The sequence below is a fragment of the Macaca nemestrina genome, chromosome 9 (assembly GCF_043159975.1).
Source record: "Macaca nemestrina isolate mMacNem1 chromosome 9, mMacNem.hap1, whole genome shotgun sequence".
Lineage (NCBI taxonomy): Eukaryota > Metazoa > Chordata > Mammalia > Primates > Cercopithecidae > Macaca > Macaca nemestrina.
This window is the reverse complement of record NC_092133.1, coordinates 39,655,030-39,681,455: the sequence shown is the minus strand read 5'-3', so window position 1 is coordinate 39,681,455 and position 26,426 is coordinate 39,655,030. Positions and strand designations below refer to the sequence as shown.

Here is a 26,426-nt window from a genome sequence, read left to right as displayed (position 1 = left end):
GTATTAGGTTTAATGTGTAAGTACAAGTCAAAAAGGGCGTTGTTTTCTGGTGGTTTTTAAAGATTGACAGGTTTTTCTTATTGGGTGGGAATGTCTGGATGCAGGAGATAACGAAAGTCAAATGACAGTATTAAGTTTTCCACATCAGTGGAAGAAAAAACTGCTTTATTTTCATCCTTTGTGGGAAGATGCTAGAGAGCCTGAAGATGCATGTAGAGACAAGTTCCAGGCTCCTGATCCCCAGAGCCTCGTTCCTCCCAGGTTCATTGCCTCCTGTTCCTGATTCCCAGAGCAGAAGGGATAGTGTGAGCTTTGACCCAAGGCATTGGGCATTGGAGAGACGGGGAATTGAGAAACTGGAGGGAAAAGATAAGGAAACCTCTCTCTAAGGTGTTTAAAAATGAAAGAAGTTACTAAAATGGAAAGAAGCTTATGGAGATTTTGAGAAGTCCCTTACCTGGGACCAAACCCAAATCTAGGATTATTCCTGCCATGATGACAGAACCTACTACTGACGTTTCTCTCACACACACACACACACACACACACACACACACACACACACACACAGAGTCATGTACACGCCTTCTCCATGGAGTGGGAAGACTCTCTTCAACCTTCAGCCTCTTCTGTGTCACCTGGGAGCAAAGGCATCACCTGATATCAGGAAGACTTAAGAACCCCTGACAGGTACAGGCAACACCACCGCATCTCTCTGGGTTATGAGCTAGGATAAAAGGGCAAGAAATGGAGGAGAATGCTTAAAGGAAGCCTCCCAGGCCACACCCCTCCAGCTTCCTCACGTCTTAAGAAGAGGGAACTCCGCATCTCTTATCCCAGACACAGCTCTCACCTCTGATGGGAGAAGCTTCCTGATCAACTGTACAAACAATAAGAGCTTAAAGAGCTCAAAAACTAGGAAGAAGCCGCTGTGTTATTATACAACACATGAGCAATAAAGCAAAACATCACCCCTTCTCAGTGTTTTGCTTGGGCCCAGTCATTTTATCTGGTTCCGTAGAATAGCATACTTTACTCATGGTTTTTCTCAATTCTCACTATAAGGATAAAATAACCATGCCCTTCCTCTGCAAATTGGCTAACCTTCTCCTTAGGGAGCCCTGAAATAATATTGTTTTTTGTGTTTTAAATTTGAAGTGGAGTGTCGATTCCTAGAGGGATTAAAGTTGTCTCAGTGGAAACAAGGGTGAATTTTGATATTTCATGTGGTGAAACGAAAAAATGTTTTTCCTGGAGGCTCTTGTTTTCTTTCCCATAAAATAGGCACAAATGCCATTATTTATTACGTTATGATTTCTTTTCCCTAGCCAAGTAGGTTATCCAGGCACATTAAGTTGCAATAGCAAATTCTCGATATATTTTTCTGTAGTTTGTAGCAGATTACAGTGGACAAGATAATTTCTTACAACGAGTGGGACAAAATGGCTTAAAGAATTCGGAGAAGGAGTCCACTGTCAACAGCATCTTTCAGGTCATCCGGAGCTGCAGTCGAAGTCTGGAGACAGACGAGGAGGACAGCCCCAGTGAAGGGAACAGCTCCAGGAAAAGTTCCTTGAAGGATAAAAGCCGATGGCAGTAAGTTTTACACGTTAAAAGTGAGGAATGCTCATGTCTTCTTTTTTCCTGTTGATGAGTTCTTTCCTACTTCAGCTTAGTTTCAGATGGACACCTCATCAAAACCTGCCACTTTTATCATTAAGCCACACTTCTTTATCTTCAAACTTTACCAATTCCAAATTCAAATTTACTTCTCTCATTTTGCTGCTTTGTTCTAAAATTACTGCTCATAATTTAACTTCTTACCATCTATTACCCCTTTAAAAAAAAAAAAAAAAAAAAAAAAAAAAAAAAAAAACAAGCAAACAAACCTAGAGCTATCCTGCCATTTCTAAGAATTCAACACATTAAATTTCAGGAGGAGAGCTGTGATCTTTTATTTCCTAGTTTTTGTAACAGTGGTTTTTTTAAATTCTTGGGTGGGGTACTGGGGTGGGTATTAAGATACTTTTAAATCAAATCTACTGACTTAGTTAGGTCTGGGTGATATCTAGAAATCAGTATTTTTACCTCTCCCAACCTCTGGGTGATTCTAAGTCGAGGGTTAATGATCTCACTTTGAGAAACGCTGCTCTGTAAGTTGAGGTAAAATTAACCCTACACACACAAGGCATCTGCAGGTTTTTTAATTGTTCAGTAATTCCAGTTGTTCAGAGATTGTTTCAAAGATTTTTCACTTAACAGGTTGCTAACATTAGTGGCAATCTATACATAGAGAGAAGACCTCTACAAATAAGCACATCTGCACAGAAAGCCTCTCAGAGCCATTTAAGTTCTTAATCTCTCTCTCTCTCTCTCAGCATCTATGTATATATCTATTTCTTCCAATAAAAGATTTTGTAGATGCTTTTAAGAATAAATATGAATAATTGAGGATATTAAAGAAAAATAAGAATAGGAGAAAATAAAACATACAAAAATGTATGTTATATAGTCTATAGAGTGACTACATTTTGTTCTGAGATTCCTAGCAGTAACAGGAAAGAGGAAATCACAATTCTTTATAAGTTTCACAATATTTGTAAGAAAAATTAAACAGATGTTTGGGAGAAAAATGCCTTTTCCTCGTACTGTATCTGGCTGAAATTCCTTCCTTAAACCCTATCAGATAGAAATAGATAAAATAATGAATTTCACATGGCTTTTTTTACAATAACCTTCATCTGGGGCTGTGTGTGTGTTTGTGCGTGTGTGTATGTCATTTGACCTTTCTAAAATACCTTCAGGACTGCCACTTTTACTGAGTGTCAGACCCCTAGACTATCCTTTCCTTTCCCTTGGAGTTCCTTCAAGTGGTAACTTTCTTGCATCATTTTCACCTGTTATGAAATTATTGTCTCTAATTTTCTCCACAGTCTCTTGTCTTCTTCCTAATCATTTTATCTTCTACATCCTAAGAACATTTCTCTTCCACTGCCCATTTTCCAAACCCTGCTGCGAGCACTCTTAGAAGGGGAGAAAAACACAAAAATGCAAATATTTCTTTTATAAAACCTGTGAAGTCATATTGAAATCCTCACTTTGAAACTTGTGTACTTAAGTGCCAGTGATAGCTTCCTTACCTCAAGTGACTGCTACTCTGAAAGGAACCTCAACACACAAGATAGGTGGTAGGACTGTTTAATGGAATTCACCAAAACCAGATCAGCAAGCACTACTTCTGTGGCCATTTGCCGGGACTTGGGAATCCATTCCTGATTGAGAGCCCCATGTTAAAATGTCCAGTGCAGGGTTATGTCTGCCAAAGACGTGCAGATTGAAAAGCCCATAGGAGCTGTGCTTTGTTGATCTGACTGAAACAGAGACTCTACAAACAGCAACCTCTAGCCCCTGTTCACTTGGCAACCACCAGCCCTGAGAAAACTACAGCAAAGAAAGGACAATCTCATGGTCCTTTGGTTTACCCCACCTACAGGGTGCTCTTATAATTCTTCACAAACCTCACAGCTACTTCTGCCAGAAAACCACTAGAAACACTCATAGAAACCTCAAAAACTGATTATAAAAAGTTCAAGATTTCTTTTTGCTGGGCCCAGTGGCTTAGGCCTGTAATCCCAGCCCTTTGGGAGGCCAAGGCAGGTAGATCACTTGAGCCCAGGAATTCAAGAGCAGCCTGGGCAACATGGTGAAACCCTGTCTCTACAACAACAACAACAAAACAAACTTCAAGGTCTCGGCAGGGAGGGAATTGAGCTGAAAAAATCTTGAAATGTCAATGGGGTCTTCAAGTAGGCTTATCTGACTTCTTTACAGATGAAGAAGTTGTGCCTAGCGAGCTGAAGTCACTTGTCTGACTAATAAACAGTAGAGCTGGGTCATGAGCCTCACCATTTGTTCAGTCACAGGGGAGGATCCTTTGTCCTGCAATGTTTAAGGCATTTCTTTTGATTGTAGAGGGGCTAACCTCAGCCTCTTTTTATGTCTAACTCCTGAAGATTAGGAACATCTGAATTCTGAAAGCATTGCAATTACATTTCATATGAATTATAATGCTCATTAATAATTACTTTTTTGTTTATGAGCCTAAAGAATAAATAAGCTATGCATTTGTATGTTTAAAAACATACAAAGGCATAGAGACCTCAGAGTAGCATGCGGCACCATTGTTGGGAAATAGAAATGAGGAGTATGAAGGTGTGTAGAGAAGAGTATAGAGTCATATAGGAGCTGCAAGTTCTTATTGTCGTCATTTTCAATATTGTTGACCCTCTTTGGCATGCTGCACCTTAAGAAGGATTTGTACATTTGGAGAAATTAGATATAAGTAGATGATGACAGAAACCTACAATGGAGGCTGCTTGAGCTGATTAAGAACTCAAACCTTCCAGTCACACTGCCTGGGACTGAATTTTGACACCACCTCTTACTATTTCTGTCACCTAGGTAGGTAGCTGAATCTTACTAAGCCTCAGTTTTGTCATCTGTAAACCGGAAATGACAATACTACTTGATAGGGTTTTTGTGAGGATTATGTGAGAGATGCATATAAATTAAGCAAAATGCATGGCACACTCTAAGTGCCAATATAAATGGTGCCTATCATGATTAATGTGTGCATCACACCTTTAAAATGCCAAGCTGAAGTTCTGGTTTGGTTGTGCCTCCAGCCAAAATCTCATCTTGAATTGTAATCCCTATAATCCCCACGTGTCAAGGGAGAGACCAGGTGGAGGTAATTGAATCATGGGGGCGGTTTCTCCCATGTGTTTTCAGGATAGTGAGTTCTCAGGAGATCTGATGGTTTTATAAGTGTGTGGTTGTTCCTCCTGCATTCATTCTCCTTCCTGCCACCTTGTGAAGAAGGTGCCTTGCTTTCCCTTCACCGTCCACCATGATTGTAAGTTTCCTGAGGCCTCCACAGCCATGCTGAACTGTGAGTTAATTAGACCTCTTTCCTTCATAAATTACCCAGTCTCGGGCAGTTCTTTATAACAGTGTGAAAATGGACTAATACAGGGGGCTCCAGCATTTAGGTGTGGACACCCTTGGTAGCAGTCAACATTTCAGAAGAACCCTCAGTCATCCTCCTCTCCCTTACTGCAAAGAGGTCTTTTCTGTGTCCTTCTATCGCAATAGCCTCATTAGAGACGCGCCTGGACGATAATCCAACCCCACAGGGATAGGAAAAAAAGAAAGCTAAGCAGAATATCTGAGAAAAGATAATAGTTACCAGGATTAACCACACACACACAAGTATGCATGTGGATGTCCCAAATCATAAAATGATAGGAAATCAGTTATTCTCCACGGGGAAAGATGCAGGCAGGCCTCAGCCTTACCAATGCCCAACTCACAACATCCTTTATCTGTACCAGCTGCCTCAGCCCAGCCCAGATTTTCATACAGTCTCACTCCCCGGCTTTGCTGGGGATACCTGGGATTCTGTATTTGTCTCTCTCTCTACTTCTCTGGCCAACACCTCAGACCCATCTTGCGTCTGTGATTTGTAACAAAGGCCATTTTCCCACTACCTGCACAACTTTCACCTTAGGCTTGTTTCTCACTTAAATCCCAACTTGAAACTTGGACTCTATTTTTACAGAGAATCTCCATTTGTATGGATGGCTTTGTTCTATAATACTAACTTAGTAAACTCAAGCCAGACAACAATATTAGCAATATTTAAGATGCTAATGTTTATTGAGAGCCTATGTTTAAGCAAACACTGCCCTAAATTCTTTCCATATATTAAATTATTTAATCTTCATGACAGTTCCATTTTACTCTCATAGGTAGCAGGGCCAGGATTTCAATTCAGGCAGGCTGGTTCCAAAACCCACAGACTACTTAGATATAATAAGAGAATGCTTATAGTCAAGGAAGGTGCTAGGTTAATTAAAAGCAAGAATTTTCCAGAAGAGAGCATTAAAAACACTAGATTTTATTAGAGAGAACAGCTGTAGCAGGATCCTTTGGAAAGGACATAGGTTTACTTCTATCTTAAAAAATTAAATTAGGCTTGTTTATCACGTGGTGATTCATGTTCAAGGGATTATGTTAAATTTGCAGGAAGCAAACGAACCCTTACAAAGAAAATATTTAACCAGGTTAACAAATACCTGTCAATCACCCAGTGTAAAATTTTCATCAGGGAAATTAGACAAGTGTTTATCTGTCTATGGTTTCTAACTGAAGGATACCATGGAAGCTTTTTAGGAGTAGGATAAAAACCTTTCTTCTATTTTTACTCCTTGGTCCTCTCCTTAAGTCATACAACCTGAGTTTGATAAGGTATTTTCTTTGCTGGTAAACCACATCTTTGATCTTCGGTTAACATTATATAGTTCCTCAATAAGTCTTAACATTCCACCTTATCCCTTCTTGTAAACTCACAGGAAATTATCTTCTAAGAGGATCAGACACAAAATTGCATAACATTCACTATATCATCTAAGAGACAAAAGCTACTAGTTTCCTGCTTGAAATGAACTTATTTCATTACGAACAATTGTCAATTTTATTTTGAGCATTAGTCCCTGGAAGATTGCTTTTTTAATGGAATTATTACCATCTGGCATTAGTTCTTTTTTGCATTCTAAAATAAAAACTGACTCCAAGAAAGACAGCGTCCCCTCTCTCCCAGCTTACCTCATCTCTGAGCAGCAGAAACAGGCTCCAGAAAAGCCTTATAATTTTTCTTTCCAGACACTGTTTTTTTTATAATGCTTGTAGTAGTTCACTGGAACATGCTTGACTTAACTCAGAACTTAAATTACATGGAATATGGAAAACACCATTTATCTTGTTAGATTAAAATCAGAAGTTCTATGTCCAAATTTACATGTTGTATTTTAATGGGTACTAACACTCACCAATTGAATCCTTTTTGCTCTTAAAACAACAACAAGAAGTAGGACATGGAGAATGTGGAAATGGTCCCGGAAGAAAGCCCCTTGGCCGGGCGTGGTGGCTCACCCCTACAATCCCAGCACTTTGGGAGGCCGAGGCAGGTGAATCACAAGGTCAGGAGTTCAAGACCAGCCTGGCCAAGATGGTGAAACCCCGTCTCTACTAAAAATACAAAAATTAGCTGGGTGTGGTGGCGGGTACCTGTAATCCCAGCTACTGGGGAGGCTGAGGCAGGAGAATCACTTGAACCCGGGAGGCGGAGGTTGCAGTGAGCTGAGATTATGCCACTGCACTCCAGCCTGGGCAACAGAGCAAGACTCCTTCTCCAAAAAGAAAAAAAAGAAAGCCCCTCTAGAGGAACGGCTGGGCCGAGATAGCCTAGAGAAGAGAAAGTGAGAAAGGAAAAGTGCAAGGAATTGGTCTTCCTATATTTAATGAGTATACTTTACCAAGACAGGTGCTGTGCTAAGTGCTTTCCAACTGTTATTTTATTTGATCTTCACCATTATTCTATGAGATGAGCATTGTCTTTTTGCCATCTAATAGTGAGGCTCAGAGAGGTTGAGTGTTTTAATGAGGTCACACAGCAAACAGGTGGTGATGTTTAATATTAAACCCAGGATGACTGCAGCAGGCATATATGAAGCCATTGTGTACAAGGACATAAGTATTGGTTTTCCAGTGTTACCGAGAGCAATTTCAGAGGGATGGAGCTAAATAAGACACAAATGATTTTTTTATTTCACTTTTTATGAAGTGAATGAAGTAATATTAATTCATAATATGAAGTAACATTAGGAAAAGAGTATAAGATATCATGTAACCCCAGATCTTGGTGGTGGTGGTGGTTGTTGTGGTGGTGGTTGTTGTTGTTTTGACAGAGTCTTGTTCTGTTGCCCAGGCTGGAATCCAGTGGCACAATGCCAGCTCACTGCTCACTACAAGCTCAGCCTCCTGGGTTCAAGCAATTCTTATGCCTCAGCCTCCCAAGTAACTGGGAGTACAGGTGCCTGCCACCACGCCCAGCTAATTTTTGTATTTTTAGTAGAGATGGGGTTTCACCACGTTGGCCAGGCTGGTCTTGAACTCCTGGCCTCAAGAGGGTCACCTGTTTTGGCCTCCCAAAGTGCTGGGATTACAGGTGTGAGTCACTGCACCCGGACCAGATCTTGGTTTCTAATACCATTCTTCAAGAAAGGGAGGCAAGGTTTCTCCTACAGTGCTTGATTCTAGGACTGGGGCAGAAAATATACAAGATGAGCCTGGAGAATCTTGTTGTAGTAAGGAAGTGCTCAAAAGAAACACAGTGATGGGAGCTGTGAAAGGAATGCAAGAGCCAACAGGAAGAGCTCCCAATGGCCACAACAATAAAATAAATAAAGTGATATCACATTATCAATCACCCAAAGTTTTAATATTCATGAGGTCATACTGATATAAGTAAATGATATGTGTAAATGATAAACTAACAAATGGGGGAGAAGAGATCCATCTTCTGTGCAAAAGAATTTCCAATAACTTAGGTAGATTCTTCACCTTCAAGGAAGTGCAACATAACTCCCCACGCCTTAAGAGTGAGCTGGGCATGGCGACTTTTTTCCGAAGAGTAGAGTATAGAAATGAGTTAATAATAGTAGTAGTAACTGTACAGTGGCACATGACACACAGGTCCTCAGCCAGGTGATCAGTGTCAGTATCACCAGGGAGAAGTCATGTTGGTAGTGGGTGCCCTCAACACGATGTGATAAAAATGACACTTTACCTCTATGGTCTTCCTTCCCCAAATCCATAACCTGCATCTACTTATGGGAAAAATATCAGCCAAGTCCTAATTGAGGGACCTTCCACAAAATACCTGAGCAGTACTCCTCCAAACTGTCAAGAGCACCTAAAACAAGGAGAGACTGTCATCGCCTAAGGAGACCTGACAAGTAAATGTAACGGGAGATCCTGGAAGAGAAAAGGGACACTAGGTAAAAACTAAGAAAATCTGAATAAAATGTGGACCTTAATTAGTAATAATGTGTTAGGATTTGTTCACGAATTATGACACATATCCCAGACTAATATAAGATATTAATAGGGACATTTTTGTGTGAGGTATATGTTCTTTGGAATTTTCTATAAGTCTAAAACTATCCTAAAATTAAAAGTTTATTGAAACAATGTATTTGAATAATTATCAAGTGACTGAGTATAACTAGCACCCAGGGTTAGAACATTGCCAGCACCCCTAAACTACTTATTTCCCTTCCCAATTATTACCAGCTTCCCCCTAGAGAAAACTATTATAAGTTTTACAATAACATCTTGTTTTTCTTTGTAGTGTTTCTACTAATATGCATTCCTAAATAGTATAGTAGTTTCACCTGGTTTTGTAATTGACATTTACATAAATGTATGTATTTATGTATCACAAATACATATCATATACATTCTTGTGTGTCTTGCTTACAATTTGTGTTATTCCATGTAGTTAGCTATTGCTTATTCATTTTCATTGCTGTACAGAATGACATTGCATGAATACACCAAAATCTAGGCATATATTTTATTGTTGTTGGACTTTTGGTTATTTCTTGTATGGGGCTCTGAAATGGATTTTGTCACCATCAGATTTGTGAGACACTAAAATTCAGTATTTCTGGTAGACTTTTTTTTAAAAGAATATCCACGTGTGGGGCAAGGAGGTAGAACCTGCTGTTTGAAAGCAAGAATGATAATCTTGTTCAGGGACAACAATCTAAACTGAGGAGTGTCAACAAGCCCCATGATACTGTCGTTGCCTCATCAAGAGTCAGTAGGTGGCCCAAGTGTCTCCTGAGCATGAGAGCCTTCCTTCCTGGAGACACATGGACCAGCCTATGTACCAGCTCCTTCACAATTCTACTCACTACTTTGCTAGTGATGTCTGTGGACCAAACAGCAGAAACCTTGATCTTACTAACAACTTCCTATGCTTTGAAAAGAATGAGACTCTTGGGCAGGTTCCTGCCAAGGTGGCCAGGTAAAAAAGAAGCAATCCCTTGCCTTCACTGCTCCTTGGTTCTCTTGGCTCAAATAATCCAGGTTCCTGACTCAGTGGAAGGAACGTGCTAAATTTTCTATGCAGACTATAGCCTTTTCTGTGTACACCTACGCACACGCACACAGAGAGTAGAAATCTAACGTTGAGTCCAAGAGAACTGTTTTACTTATCTGGCCACCGTGATCATATTTCCCAAGGAGTGTCCTTTTTAAATTTCATTTATTTTTATTTTTTGAGACAGGGTCTTGCTCTATTGCCCAGGCTGGAGTGCAACAGTGCCATCACAGCTCACTACAGACTCCACCTCCCAGGCTCCAGCAATCCTCCCACCTCAGCCTCTTGAATAGCTGGGACTACAGGCATGCCACCATACTCAGCCAATGTTTGTATTTTTTGTAGAGCTATGATCTTACCACGTTACCCAGCCTGGTCTCAAACTTCTGGGCTCAAGCAATCTGCCTACTTTCTTTCAAAGGAGTATCTTTGAACTAATTGTATTTTATTTTTAACAGAGGTACTTCTCGGCCAGCCGGTTAAGTCTTGTTTTTACCTATTTTAGCCCCAGTATATTCAGATCATGACTTTTGTTTATGATTTAATTGAAGGCAAACAAGCCTAACAATGAAAATCCCAGGCTATGAAGTTAGACCAAAACCTTACCTTGGCTTGGTCTCTTCTGAGGTGGGTTACCTTCAGCAAATTACTTTCCCTTTCTGAACCTCAGTTTCCTCACAGGTAGAAAAAGAATAATAAAACTTACCTTGCAAGTAGATTGGATTTAGTACAAAAAAATGTACATAAAGTATTTAACACAGTTCCTGACACAAGAGGGAAAACTAATACATAATAAAGATTATTGTTGTTGAGAATAAAAATACATTAACTCCTCTAGTAGTTGTTTTCTTATGCTTATGGTCAGATACCTTGCTAACGATAAGAATACAGTTATAAAGAATATTAGAATACAGTTATAAAAAGTTACTCGAAATTTTTTTTTTTTTCTCTCTCACCCAGGCTGGGGTGCAGTGGCACGATCACAGCTCACTGCAAGCTCCACCTCCCAGGTTCAAGCAACTCTCCTGCCTCAGCCTCTCAAGTAGCTGGGACTACAGGCATATGCCACCATGCCTGACTGATTTTTGTATTTTTAGTAGAGATAGGGTTTCACCATGTTGGCCAGGCTGGTCTTGAACTACTGGCCTCAAGTGGTCCACCCTCCTTGGCCTCCCAAAGTGCTGGGATTACAGGAATGAGCCACCACACCCAGCCTCGGTTATTAAAAGTTACTATGTGCTATTTAGTATTTTGTATTTCCTATGCTAATTTGAATTCATAGTGGGATGAAAAACGAAGTCTAGTGTCAGTGAAAATGGCTTTGGGTTGTTCTCACTTTTGATTATAGGACAAACCAAATTGCTGTTTCTTTCCTTCAGGTTTATAATTGGAGATTTGTTGGATTCAGACAATGATATCTTTGAGCAATCCAAAGAATACGACTCTCATGGTTCAGAGGACTCACAGAAGGCCTTCGACCATGGAACGGAGCTCATCCCATGGTATGTGCTGTCCATCCAAGCCGATGTGCACCAGTTCCTGCTGCAGGGTGCCACGGTCATCCACTACGACCAGGACACACACCTCTCTGCCCGCTGCTTCCTCCAGCTTCAGCCTGACAATAGCACCTTGACCTGGGTAAAGCCCACAACTGCCTCCCCAGCCAGCACTAAAGCAAAACTTGGTGTACTTAATAACACAGCTGAGCCTGGAAAATTCCCACTACTGGGCAATGCTGGATTAAGTGGCCTGACGGAAGGGGTCTTGGATCTTTTTGCAGTGAAGGCTGTATACATGGGCCACCCTGGCATTGATATACACACTGTGTGTGTTCAGAACAAACTGGGTAGCATGTTCCTGTCAGAGACTGGTGTGACACTGCTCTATGGGCTTCAGACCACGGACAATAGATTATTGCACTTCGTGGCACCAAAGCACACAGCTAAAATGCTCTTCAGCGGATTGTTGGAACTCACTAGAGCTGTGAGAAAGATGAGGAAATTCCCTGACCAAAGACAGCAGTGGCTGCGGAAACAGTACGTCAGCCTCTATCAGGTAAGGGGCACAGCCATCCCTCTTTCCTCACTAGCGTAATACTCAAGAGCACACACTTGGTGACCAGACCACCAAGTTCATGCTCCCAGCTCTGACAGTTACTACCTGTGGTGACCTTGGGCAGTTTTTACTTAACCTCTTGGTACCCCGATCACCTTTTCTATAAAATGAAAATAATAACACCTGCTCACAGGGTGGCTGTGAGAATTAATTGAGGCAATGACTCACGCCTGTAATCCCAGCACTTTGGGAGGCCGAGATGGGCAGATCACCCAAGGTCAGGAGTTCAAGACCGGCCTGGCCAATGTGGTGAAAACCCGTCTCTACTAAAAATACAAAATTTGCCGGGCATGGTGGCACACGCCTGTAATCCCAGCTACTCAGTAGGCTGAGGCAGGAGAATCGCTGGAACCCAGGAGGCAGAGGTTGCGGTGAGCCAAGATTGCACCACTGCACTCCAGCCTGGGTGATAGAGCGAGACTCTCTCAGAGAAAAAAAAAGTTAATATGTGTAAAGCCACAGTATAATTCGTATGTATGAAGAATAGTGTCTGTACTCATAGGTGGTCCTATTTGTATTTTGTATGAAATACATTTTACTTAGATTTTATAGTAAGTGAAAATGCTTATGTTAGCTGGTTTCTTTGCAGATGGGAGAACTACAATGACCCTGGCCACTGTTTTTATTTTATATTATATTTGTATATATTGTATTATATTACATAAAAATAGTCCCAGGGTCATTGTAGTTCTCCCATCTGCAAAGAAACCAGTTAATATAAGCATTTTCACTTACTCAAGGTTCAATGGAAAGCATTGTTATCTGAATACTTTTATTATTAGTTAGTGACTAGCTGATACATTGAAAACTGTCCCTATCAAAATTAAAATCCTGGTTCATTTCCTAACATGCTATGTGACTTTTGGAGAGTTCTTTAACTTACTGCGTACTGCTGCCTAATTGTAGAGGTGAGGGGTTAATTTCTTTAAGGTTGAAAGAAATTTTCCCAAATGTGGGATAATTCTTATGTGGAGTTCTTCTTTACTAGGTTTGTAGGGGCAGCAGCCCTTAGTGGGCAGTTTGTCACAGTCAGCTGCTTACATTGAGTGAGTTAGTCTTTCATTAACCCTATGTTATCAGGTACTCTAGCACTATAGTTTAGGGTGGCAACAGGGCTGGGCTGAATGAGATAGAAGAGACACAGGCATAACCAGAGTAGCATCCTTTGGAGAAAAGAGGGTACAGATTGTTTGGAAATTGAGTCTTAAACTCCACAAGCAGGTGACACTTGAAGTGTCATTCTCAAATGAGTTGTATCAAAGTATTCAGTTTTTCTTTGCTATGCTTTTCTATCTTCACGGCAAAAAGAAATATCTTTTGTATTGTCACAGAACAAATAGAACTACCACTTGAACTACTCAAATGGCTGATTTCATGTACTTGTCACAGTTCGAATACATTTCTGACAATTAAAAACATTTGTTGCCCCAGGAAATTAGACAAGGCACATGTAATGACCCTTCTTTCTTCTTTCCCTACACCCATGCCGTGATTATGAGTAGAGACCATATCCTGAGTGACTAACTTGATTAATTAATAAGCAGATAGTCCTATGTACACAATTATCCTAATGTTACACAGCACAAAGCCAGTTTTAGTTAACTCATCTAAAATGGAAAACAAAATACCTGACCGTGTGTAGTGGCTCACGCCTGTAATCACAGCACTTTGGGAGGCTGAGGAGGTAGATCATCTGAGGTCAGGAGTTCGAGACCAGCCTGGCCAACATGGCAAAATCCCACCTCTACTAAAAATATAAAAAATTAGTCATGCACCTGTAATCCCAGCTACTAATGAGGCTGAGGCAGGAGAATCACTTGAGCCCGGGAGGTGGAGGTTGCAGTGAGCCAAGATAATGCCACTGCACTCCAGCCTGGGTGACAGAGCAAGACTCTGTCTCAAAAAGAAAAAAAAAAAAGAAAGAAAACAAAATACCTGCTTCCTGTGTAGTCCACAGGGAGCTTTCAGTGCACTCAGCTGGGAAAGAAAGAAAAAAGTCTTCAGGAGCTACTGTGAATATCAATTTTTAATTACAATTATTCCTTGGCCTGCTAGAATCAGGAAAATTCATCAAACATAAACATAGACCAGTGTTTAAGCTTAATTACAATTCCTGTCACAGTCTGTGTAGTTTAGTTGTTCCATTTGTCTCCTTCTCAAGCTTGTAGCATAGGTCACTGAATTAATACAGAAGAGGTACTTGGTTTCTCATTTACCCTAGCACTCTTCAGCTTTTACTGAAGGAGGCACCAGCTGAGACCACGAACAGTAGATTAAGAGGTAAAAGCTGCTGCTGGAACAGAGACAGAAGTGACCTACAGAAGACTCAGTCCTACCCAGCTGCAAACACAGCTCCACCCTCCCCTACCACCCCTGCACAGAACCAAGATGTTGCAGCGTAGAGGCAAAGCAGCTCATACTCCTCAACCACTTCTGAAATATAGGTGATGTTATTCCTTGACACTGCTCTCTCTACATGAGCCATTTACGAAGTTGGGCAACATGCCTTAGAAACAGATACTCAAGATTTCTTTCAAAAGAAAAAAGTGGGAAAGACCAATGGACTGATCATTTTCTCATCATATAAACCAGTTCCCAAATTGACTCGGGGATCACCAAGAAGATGCTAACTTAGTACTTAGAGAACAAAAGATCAAATCTTTTGTTAATGTTTAATATCTGTATTGGTGATTTATAATACCTCTTAGAAAATTAAATTCTCTCAGATGCCCTAAAGTTAAAAAAAAAACTATTTAAATTTATCCATAAGCTAAAGAAATTTGTGAAACACTGGGTTTTTCCAAACTTCTGTTAACAGCTCTATAAGGGGATTTTTAAATCTCTAGCTTGGGAAGTGCTTATATAGAAAATAATCTTTCTGACATTAGAATTTCCTTATGTGGTAAATGTAAATGGAGTTACTTTCAAATACACAAGTATTTGAGTACTAGTGATGGAAGTAGTAACAAGAGATAACACAAAAGACAAGAAGAAGTAATAACATTTGTAGAGAAGCCTAGGAAAAATACAGGAAAATCCAAGAAAGTAAACTGTGCAGAGACATTGATGTGATGTGGGGTGTAGAGGAAAGACCAATATCTTGAGCTTTGGCCCAAGGTTGTCATGGACAGAACTGATGGCCCATAATCCTGGGTATTTGGAAGGAGCTGTGGGAGGCTAAGAAAGTTAAATATGGGATTACCAGGTAAATATCTTTGGTTATAAGCAAAAAACAGATTCTGGCTATCTTTATGGGGGGAAAAAGAGATTTATTTAAAGGACACAGGTTGGTTTAATGGTCTTCAAAATGTCACACACAAAGATATGCCAAGAGGTAACAGTGCATGGATATATTTTAAAGAATCTATTTTCTAATCTTCAACTTTCACATAAACTGTTTTCTCCACTGCACTCCAGCCTGGGCAAGAGTGCAAGATTCCATCTCAAAAAAAGAAAAAACAAAAAGAAAAAAGAAACAAACAAAAACAAAAAAAACCGTTTTCTAAAATTGAACATGTGCCTTCACTTATGGTAGTCCATCTCCCACATTAAAAAAAGAAGGTAGGCCGGGTGCGGTGGCTCAGAGCTGTAATCCCAGAACTTTGGGAGGCTGAAGCGGGTGGATCACTTGAGGCCAGGGGTTCGAGACCAGCCTGACCAACATGGTGAAACCCCATCTCTACTAATGCAAAAATTAGCTGGGTGTGGTGGTATACACCTGTAATCCTAGATACTTGGGAGCTGAGGCAGGAGAGGCCAGGAGGCAGAGGTTGCAGTGAGCCAAGATCACGCCACTGCACTCTAGCCTGGGCAACAGAGGGAGACTCCACCTCCAAGAAAAAAAAAAGAAGAAAGTATATCCTTCATCTATCCCAAACAAGTTTATTATTTTGTGTAAAACAAAAGTAAGATTAAAACTACATTTTACTTCTCAGAAAGCTTCCTTTAAAAACTAAACAGAGGCATCCTTCCTTTTCCTGACCTAAACATATTTCTGTTAGTGGTAAAGTTTGACCCATATTGGGATGTTCTGAAATTAGAAAAATCAAAGCAGTAGAGGTTAATGGTGCCAATTATTTTACATGTAAACTATAATGGGCCTATTAAGCTTTTAAAGATGTGTTGGTTAAAATCCATAAATAAAAGTGTTACTCTTCTTTCAGATTCAGAGTATGTTATTCAAAATGGTAGTTAAAACCTATCCATTAGGTTTCATTCATGAAATGTTTATTCCAACTTGGAGTCACTCCCAGTGACTTGTTAGCAGGGACTCTCTTCAGCAGGCCTCCAGCAGGTGGACTGATCTCCAACCATTTTCATTCTCTCCATCACTGCATTCAAGAACCCTGCTCCAGGAAGGGGATTCTGATTGGCTTATTGGGATGATGTGCCAATCATTGGTCAAAGGAGGATATTTCAGCTTGATTGGCACACCTATCGAGACTATATCCAGTGGAGAAGAGACAGTTAAAGTAAAATTGGGGTATGGTTAGAAAAGGGAGAAACAGATCATGGACAGGCATAAGTCACAATGTTCCTCTATAAGAGGTAACCAAAAGGTTTCTTTGTCAAGTACCCAAGTTATTCAGCATCCTGGGATCCATAACAGGATGCAGGAAGTGGGAATGCACAAGTCATAAAATCAGTTATTAAACATTAGGCTGAAGGAGCAAGCACACACACACACACACAGACACACACACACAAAGCTTCTTTGTTCTTTGCATATGATCTGCAACAAAGCAAAATCTATCTATAAGCACTTTTTTGGAACTGCAAAGGAGAGCCAGCCTTAAATGTTTTTGAAGAGTAAAGACAGTACATTGAAATTAATTTTTAAAGAGCCCTCTTATACAATGCATGAAATATCAATATCATCTTTAGCTCATAGGCAACTTTTTGTGGTTTTATTAACTGACTTATGGGGAGAATCATTGACAATTGTTTAATTAATAGATCCCTGTTGTTACTTACAGGATGTTACACAGAGTTGCCTTAGTAGCTACTGTGAACCATTGCCTGCCCTTTGTGTTGCTGCTGCTCACAGCATCCTAATATGTATGGTGTTCTGAGTCCCATGGGCGCCGTATCTTTGGATTTCAGCCACTCAAAGGGATGGCAGCCCAGCTATTTTAGGAGCTCCCTGGGGCCCTTCAAAGGGAATTTCATGCATGTCACACACCCTGTATTTCAAGTCAGACAGTCCCAAGCATCAAACTGGGTGAAAACCTACCTGGCAATAATGGACAAATACAACTTGATTTTACTTAGATTGATACCCTGCCCCACTCCCTTCCAAGATCTCCAAGGACCTAATTTGCAAAGTAAGTCTAAATGAATTTTCCTACAGTGGTAGTTCTGCAATTTAACCTCTATAAATGGGATGGGAAGTTTTTGTTCCCCAGTTGATATATTAAAGCATGTCACTGGAACTCAGCAGGGATGTGACCAAGACAACAGGGGACATGATGAAATTCCTGACAGAGAATCTTGTGAGTTAGAAAACAGGGCCACTTGGGTGGCCAGATCATTATTCTTCTGTGGCCATCTGTGCTCTTCCACCTCTTGGAATTTTCTGGGAGACATTAATGTGTTTACTTCCCCATTGCTTGGTGCTTCCTATTGTATTCACCATGTGGTTCTTTCACAGGAGGATGGACGGTATGAAGGCCCAACTTTGGCTCATGCTGTGGAGTTGTTTGGTGGCAGACGATGGAGTGCTCGAAACCCCAGCCCCGGCACATCTGCAAAGAATGCTGAGAAGCCCAGTATGCAGAGAAACAACACCCTGGGCATAAGCACTACCAAGAAAAAGAAGAAAATCCTCATGAGGGTAGAGTGTTGTTCGTTTATTAAGCATCAAACCCATCTTCCAGGACCATTGTATGGTGAACATCGCCATAAACCACTTTAGGTTGTTTGGGTTGAGGACAAAGTCGGGTATAAAACAAAAGATACCAGGGATTAACACACACCTCCTTGGTGCCATGCTAGTGCCAGGAACAGCAGGGAAAAGACAAGGTCCACAAAAGAACATAGACATGTAAACAAATACAGTGCAAGCTAAAAAGAGACATTGTCGAGTCATCCAGAGTGCTATGGGGACAGAGAGAAGGAAAATAGAGAGCTGAGGGGCAGGCACAGAGGGCTCCACAGAGCAACTGACATGCAGGTCTTGAAGAACGTGTAGGATTTTACCAAGCAAACAACATAGGAGAAAGTATCCCCAGCAGAGGAGACAGCATAGAGGCATAAAAGACAGCTTGTTCAAGGAAGCACATGCTGTTCTGGATGGCCAGAGCATGAGCACTCTGCGTGCAAGGAAGGGCTAGAAGAGAACAGAGATCACAGAGGCCCCAAATACTGTGTGTAGAACACAATGTAAAGTATATTAGCACTATATCTTATGAACTATATAATATGAAATATCACTATGAAGTGATAATATAGTTGCTTCATGGCTATTCGTTAGTCTGTTTGTGTTGCTATAAAGAAATACCTGAGGCTGGGTAATTTATAAAGGAAAGAAGTTTAATTGACTCACAGTTCTGCAGGTGTACAGGAGGCATGGTGCAGCATCTGCTTCCGGTGAGAGCCTCAGGAAGCTTACAGTCATGGCAGAAGGTGAAGCGGGAGCCAGCGCATGACATGGCAAGAGCGGGAGCAAGAGAGAAGGGGAGAGATGCCACACACTTTTTTTTTTTTCTCTTAGAAGCAGGGTCTTGCTCTGTCACCCAGGCTGGAGTGCAGTGGTGTGATCATGGCTCACTGCAGCTTCGAACTCCTGGGCTCATGCTGTTCTCCTGCCTCAGCTTCCTAAGTATCTGGAACCACAGGTGTGCACCACCATGCCTGGCTAATTTTTTTATTTTTTATAGAGACGGGGTCTCACTATGATGCCCAGGCTGGTCTCGAACTCCAGGCCTTAAGTAATCCTACTGTCTCAGCCTCCCAAAGTGTTGGTATTACAGGCATGAGCCACCAAACCCAGCCTACACACTTTTAAATAACTAGACCTTGTGCGAAGTCAAACCTAGAACTCACTCGTCACCAAGGGAATGGTCCTCAGCCATTTATGAGGAATCCACCCCTATGATCCAAACACTTCCACTAGGCCCCACTTCTAACATTGGGAATTACATTTCAACATGAGATTTGAAGGGGACAAACATCCAAACCATATCATCTATCTAGAAAAAGTGCCACTCTCTTTGCTTGTGGGAGGCTTTGATGCTCATGTCAAACTTTACTGCTTCACAGTTTTTTCTGTACACAGAGGTTCCAGAGGTTGTGTGCCGCCTCTTGTCTGCCTCCCTCCCCTGAGGAGTACTGCTGTGTAGTAAAGAACAAATGAAATAATATGACATGAGAATACTCGGTCAGCCTTAACGTAGGTCTTTACCGGTTTTACCAGGGGGAGGCAGTATTGAAGGTGGGTAGGTCAGAAAATAGAGACCTACGTGAACTAAAGCAGTGATGGGAGAGAAATACAGACGTGGAACCATTGTGAGCTTTGTGTTCCCAGGGTGAGAGTGGAGAGGCAACTGACGACGAGATGGCAACCCGAAAGGCCAAGATGCACAAAGAGTGTCGAAGCCGGAGTGGTTCTGATCCTCAAGACATTAATGAACAAGAAGAATCAGGTAAAGCGGCATGTTTACATCTGAGATTTTTGTTTTTTAATTTTTATGGGGAAAAAAGTATACATTTGGTTTTAAATTGTGATTTAAGTATTGCAAGCATTTCTAACAAAACTCTTTGTCCTAACCAGACAATGAAACCTAAGAGGTGCTTCTGCAAGCATAGTATACTTGGAATAAAATCCCCGTTAATTAACTTGCCATTACTGACAGGGAATAGTAGATATACATGGTATAATTTGATGGATTAGACCAGTGATTCTCAACCTTGCCTGCATATTAGAGCTTTTAAGAAAATCTGGGGCTGGGTGTGGTGGCTCACGCCTGTAATCCCAGCACTTTGGGAGGCCGAAGCGGGTGGATCACCTGAGGTCAGGAGTTCGAGACCAGCCTGGCCAACATGGTGAAACTCCGTCTCTACTAAAAATACACAAAATTAGCTAGGCGTGGTGGTGGGCGCCTGTAATCCCAGCTACTTGGGAGACTGAGGCAGGAGAATTGCTTGGACCTGGGAGGTAGAGGTTGCAGTGAGCCGAGATCACGCCACTGCACTCCAGTCTGGGTGGCAGAGCGAGACTCCATCACAAAAAAAAAAAGAAAAAGAAAAAGAAAAAGAAAATCTGGTTCCTCTGTCCACATCCAAGAATAACTGATTCAGATATTCTCTGGCTGGAAGCTGGACATCTATTTATTTTTGAAGCTTCCCAGATGGTTCTAACATGTAACCCATTAAGACCCCCACCAGATTAGCCCATTCATAAAAATATTTTGGTGCTGCTTGTATAGCAACCAGCTGCATAGGTTGATTTGCTCAGATATCCGGAAGCCTCTCTGGTTTGCATTTGGTTCTGAGGGAAACTATAATCTGAGTCATTGTCTCTTTTCTGTCTTTCATCCTCACAGAGGCGAATACCATCGCTAGCCCGCCAAACCCCCTCCCTTCCAGAAGAGCCCACTCTTTGACCACAGCTGGGTCCCCCAACTTGGCTGCCGGGACGTCATCTCCCATCAGGCCAGTGTCCTCCCCTGTGCTGCCTTCTTCAAACAAGAGCCCGTCCAGGTGGGGCCTTAACATGATAAAACAGAAGGACCCTTCACATTATCCCAGTGGTGTGGAAGGGCATATCTTTACAGTTGTCTATGGAAAGACTGTTTCACATTTTGACGTATAGTTGAACTGAAAACTGAAAAATCCCAAAATGTTAAATGATCCTAGTTTTCCCAGTTTTGTACTCCTACCTTCTCATATTACTTCAAAGGTCAGTAGCAGTAACAAAACCCAAGCCATGATTCTCCAAATCTGTACTATCCAGTACACTAGCCACTAACTAGATGTGGGTATTTAAATTCAAATGTAAATTAATTAAAATTAAAGAAAATTTAAAATTCACTTCCTCAGTCACAGTAGTGATATTTCAAGTGCTCCATGGCCACAAGTAGCTGATGGTTACTATCCCAAAGAGTGTAGATAGAGAACATTTCTTTTTATCATTGCAGAAAGTTCTGTTGGATAGCACTGCTCTAAATGAAGAAGAGAGAATAGATTGTTTTAATGTAAGCTATTCGGCCCCTTTGCTAATCGATGAAATACATTTAATACTTTTCTCATATGTAAGTTACACATGTCTAGAGGAATGAATTCAAGTATCACAGCCAGTTGGATATGTTTAAGTATAATTCTAAAACTGTTATAATCAATTATAAGTTCCATGCAAATTACCTATTTGAAACAATATCTACCCTCTCAGAAGAAGAAATGATATTAAAATGGCAGACTTCCAAAGGGAACCAGAATGCTGCTCCATCTCCCTGTATCCCACATTAAAGTTTAAGAAATGTGGAGGTTCCAGGCAGAACCAAGCTAAAACAGGAACTCTTCACTTTATTACACACATACACACACTCTCTCTCCCTCTCTCTCTCTCTCTCTCTCTCTCTTTCTCTCTTTCTCTCTCTCTCCCTCTCCCTCTCTCCACCCCCCCTCCCTCCCTCCCTCTCTCTCTTTCTCCTTTTCTCTCTCTTTCTCTTGGAAGCTTGTTATTGATAAGAATCCTGGCTGGGCACAGTGGCTCTCACGTGTAATCCTAGCACTTTGGGAGGTCAGGGGAGGAGGATCACTTGAGCCCCCCAGGAATTTGAGACCAGCCTGAGCAACAGAGATCCCATCTCTACAAAAAATAAAACAATTAGCAGGATGTGGTGGTCCTCATCTGTGGTCCCAGCTACTCAGGAGGCCAAGGTGGTAGTTTCACTTGAGCCTGGGAAGTTCTGGCTGCAGTGAGCCGTGATCATGCCATTGCACTCTAGCCTAGATAACAGAGTGAGAGCTTGTGTCAAAAAAAAAAAAAAAGAAGAAAAAGAAAGAAAGGAAAAAGAAAAAAAGAAAAAAGAATCCTACAGTAAATTATCTTTTAAATAAAAATTCTTTCACAATGTGAGCTATGAACTTATAATTTATGCTTTACACATTCACATTCTACAATGGGTGAGCATGTGTCAAGGTTATATGGGAATTTTTTGTACCACTCTTGCAACTTTTATGTACATTTAGATTCATAGCAAAACTAAAAGTTAAAAAAATCAGAATCCTGTTTATTATACTTTTAGCCTGTGTAGTATCCTGGGTAAATATCTAGGAACCTGGATTAAATGGCATTTCTCGTTTATTTCAGTCATTCATGAGCAGGAAAAGAAAGGACAGAGTAAGGGAGGAAAATCTTTTAAAAAGAGAAATTGACATGCCAGATGCAAGATCAGAAGGCCAACCCCAGGAGGACAGGGATCAGCACCCACTCAAGTGTTTTAAAACAGAAAGAAAACACAAGGCAGGAGAGGAAAAATCAGCTGAATGCTGTTAAGGGGGAAAGCTAGACTGAATCCTAAGTCTGGTAGTGGAAAGAGTGGACAAACAGTTTCCTAGAATCAAAGGGAGATGGGTTCCTACAGACACTAGCTGGACCTGCAACCAGAAAGAAGCAAGACAGGACATTTACTTCTTTAGCTACAAATAATGAAGTCACCATTTTCCTCTTCCTGCACCTCTACCCTATGTTTCCTGCACTACACTGGGGATCAACAACCTACAACCTATGCCTACGAAATTCTATAAAGTTATCAATTTGTAGTGCTCTTTCATTACTGAAGGCGACCTTCAGATGTCAGCACAAATTAATTTTCCATGAGTGAACATTGTTAGCAGGGTTGAGAGTCACTTCAACAGACTATATATTTTATGTTTATATTCTTAAATATATAGTTTTTAGATTATATATTTAATATACCTAAAGTAGACTTTATGATATTCTCTATACTTTCTTATATATTTGAAATATTTCAAAAAAACTTTTAAAATCCAAGACAAAAAAAAATAGATCCTGTTCATTAATTTGACTACAAACCATAATCAAAACATCTCTCATAAAAAATGTTGTGAAACAGGAAGACTGTTCTGACTGAGTTGACTGATATTTCTACATTGAATAGATGCAGCCTTGGAAGGTGCAAATATAATCCTAGGCAGAGCTGGGTTTTTTCCATTCTTTTTAAAATTTTTTAGAATTAGAGACAGTGCCTCACTATGTTGGCCAGGCTGGTCTTGAACTCCTGGGGTCAAGCAATCTTCCCACCTCAGCATCCCAAAGTGCTGAGATTGTAAGCATGAGCCACCGCACCCAGCCCTTTCCATTCTTAACATTTTTCCGACTCACATTTTCCATTAATATTTAAAAGCTCTTCTCTGTTTTCATCTAAGGACTGGTTAAGAAAGGAATCACAATACACTCAAAAGTTTCTTCTTAAATGTGATTCTATAACTTAGAATATAGAAAAGAACGTGCATTATTTCCCATAGATTAAGAGTGAGTAATTTGGGGCTCTTTTTTAAGAAGACATCTTCAAAAACATTTATTTTGCCCATTGATCTGCAATTTCAAAGAACTGTTTTGATTAATAGAGGAATATTAACCTCAGCCCTGGGCCCTTATTAAATAGACTAGAAACATGTTTTCTTTTTCATATACAACATGTTTTATTTCCTCTGATACAATATAGATTAAGAGAAATGAAAAGAGTATCAGAAAATAGCTTCAATCTTAAATAACTTGCACTCATTGTTTTGCTCATATGGCGAATTGGAGCAACTCTGGTGGGACAGAATCACAACAGTGGCCTGCCCTTGTGCCCATGAAGGCCTTGTCTTTGTTGCAGCGCTTGGAGCAGTAGTAGCTGGCACGGGCGGATCAAAGGCGGCATGAAGGGATTTCAGAGCTTCATGGTTTCAGACAGCAACATGAGTTTTGTTGAATTTGTTGAGCTGTTCAAATCGTTCAGGTACAGTGTATGTTTCCTTCTTATTCTTTCTCAGGCCCCCCACTTCTATAAAGATACTCAATGAGAGGTGTTTTCCATTCCCCATTCAGTGTCAGGAGCCGCAAGGACCTGAAGGATCTGTTTGATGTCTATGCAGTGCCCTGCAGCCGATCTGGATCCGAGTCAGCCCCGCTCTACACCAACTTGATGATTGATGAAAACACCAGCGATCTTCAGCCTGACCTAGGTTTGTTGAACATTTTAGGATTTCCCTTTGGGACCAATCTGTCTAAAACTTAAGGTCAGAGGTCCAATCACACAAACTCTGAGCCTGTCCCACATAGTGTGCTATTACTGCTGTGTAGGAAACACTTTAAGAGAATTTTTTTTTTTTTTTTGAGACAGAGTCTCGCTCCATTGCCCAGGCTGGAGTGCGGTGGTGCAATCTCAGCTCACTGCTACCTCTGCCTCCTGAGTTCAATCTATTCTCCTGCCTCAGCCTCCGAGTAGCTGGGACTACAGGCATGGGCCACCACACCTGGCTAATTTTTTGTATTTTTAATAGAGATGGAGTTTCACCGTGTTAGCCAGAATGGTCTCGATCTCCTGACCTCGTGATCTGTCACCTCATCCTCCCAAAGTGCTGGGATTACAGGTGTGAGCCACCATGCCCAGCCAACACTTAGAGAATTATTTTAAGGTGTCATCTGGTGTCATGGGAGCAGGTGCAACTGGCATTTTGAGCAAAGAAATTCATCATTGTGTGGTTCTGCCCATGTATTTCAGGATATTTAACCAATAAAGCCCTCCAGTCATTCTGACAACCAAAAACCCTTTCCCGACTACATTAGTCCATTTTCACGCTGCTGATTAAGACATACCCGAGACTGGGTAATTTATAAGGAAAAAGAGGTTTAATGGACTCACAGTTCCACGTGGCTGAGGAGGCCTCACAATCATGGAAGAAGATGAAAGGCATGTCTCACATGGCAGCAGACAAGATAACTTGTGCAGGAAAAACTCCCCTTTATAAAACCATCATATCTCATGAGACTTATTTGCTATCACGAGAACATTTTCGCATGGGAAAGACCTGCCCCCATGATTCAGCTGCCTCCCACCAGGTCCCTTCCACAACACAGAATTGTGGGAGCTACAATTCAAAATGAGATTTGGATGGGTACACAGCCAAACCATATCACTGACCATTTCCAAATGTCTGCTAAGTATGTGGTGTGTGTCACAGTGGAGAACCCCCAGTCTCTTTCCTACCTACAGACAGATGTGTATTCAATCTCAGGGCAGTAGTCTCCTGACCTTTGACAAGGAGAGTCTTTAGTGCCTTCCACAGGGTACTTTTGTCTGAATGATTGTCCAGGATATATTTCCTACTGTGTAAACCAGAATGTCTCATTCTTCTATCCCACTCACCACCACCACCATTACTGTCACCACCCATGCATTTTTCTAACCACCCATGCATTTTCAGCCTATCATTTTCCTCCTCTGTTCTTCCTGGAAACCATAAACACAAATAGAAAAAACAAAAACCCTTCCTCTTTTATGCAGTTGCTTCATAATTATTTGTAAGTTTATGTTGTCCTTGAGCTGAGACTATTAACTATTGTTCAGCTTTAGTTGTAAAATCTCCATAACCATGGATTAGTCAAGTAGTTACATTTTTCAAAAATTATTAGACTTTATTTTTTGTTATTTTTGCTTTCATTTTATTTATCATTTTCATGTATTTTTTATTATTTAAAAATGTTATTTTAAAATGTTATTTTAAAATAATGTAATTTTTTGTAGAGACAGGGTCTTGCTCTGTTGACCAGGCTGCTCTCAAACTCCTACCCTAAAGCAATCCTCCTGCCTCAGTTTCCCAAAGTGCAGGGATCTTAGGCATGAGTCTCCATGCCCAGTCTAGACTTTATTTTTAGAGCAATTTTAGGTTTATGGGAAAATGAGTGGAAAGTACAGAGTTTCAATATACTCTCTTCTGCTGTCCCACACGGACTTTCTTCTGTTAGTAATATCTGGCATTAGTGTGGTATATTTGTTACAATGAGTTAATATTGATACATTATGATGAACTGAAGTCCATAGTTAACATTAGGATTCACTCTTTGTGTTGTGCATTCTATGGGTTTTGACAAATGTGTAATGACATGTATCCACCATTACAGTATCATACAGGATAGTTTCACTGCCCTGAAAGTTCTTTGTGCTCCACTTTTCCATCCCCCCACATCCTCTCTCCAAGTCCCTGGCAACCACTGCTCTTTTTATTATCTCCATAGTTTTGCCTTTTCCAGAATATCATATGGTTGGAATCACACAGTACATAGTGTTTT

The 26,426-nt window shown here is 40.8% G+C and overlaps 1 protein-coding gene across 7 annotated transcripts in view; it reads left to right on the top strand.

Moving 5' to 3' along the window:
* The window catches only part of LOC105480004 (phospholipase C epsilon 1), a 348,142-nt gene that overhangs the window by 252,592 nt on the left and 69,124 nt on the right, over positions 1-26,426 (top strand). For all 7 annotated transcript variants that reach the window (XM_071069465.1, XM_071069466.1, XM_071069464.1 and 4 more), the window contains 7 exons: positions 1,391-1,596; positions 11,389-12,064; positions 17,775-17,957; positions 19,650-19,767; positions 20,668-20,824; positions 23,971-24,093; positions 24,183-24,319. In XM_071069465.1, the coding sequence (XP_070925566.1) occupies positions 1,391-1,596; positions 11,389-12,064; positions 17,775-17,957; positions 19,650-19,767; positions 20,668-20,824; positions 23,971-24,093; positions 24,183-24,319 (1,600 nt within the window). The remainder of the gene's footprint in view (positions 1-1,390; positions 1,597-11,388; positions 12,065-17,774; positions 17,958-19,649; positions 19,768-20,667; positions 20,825-23,970; positions 24,094-24,182; positions 24,320-26,426) is intronic.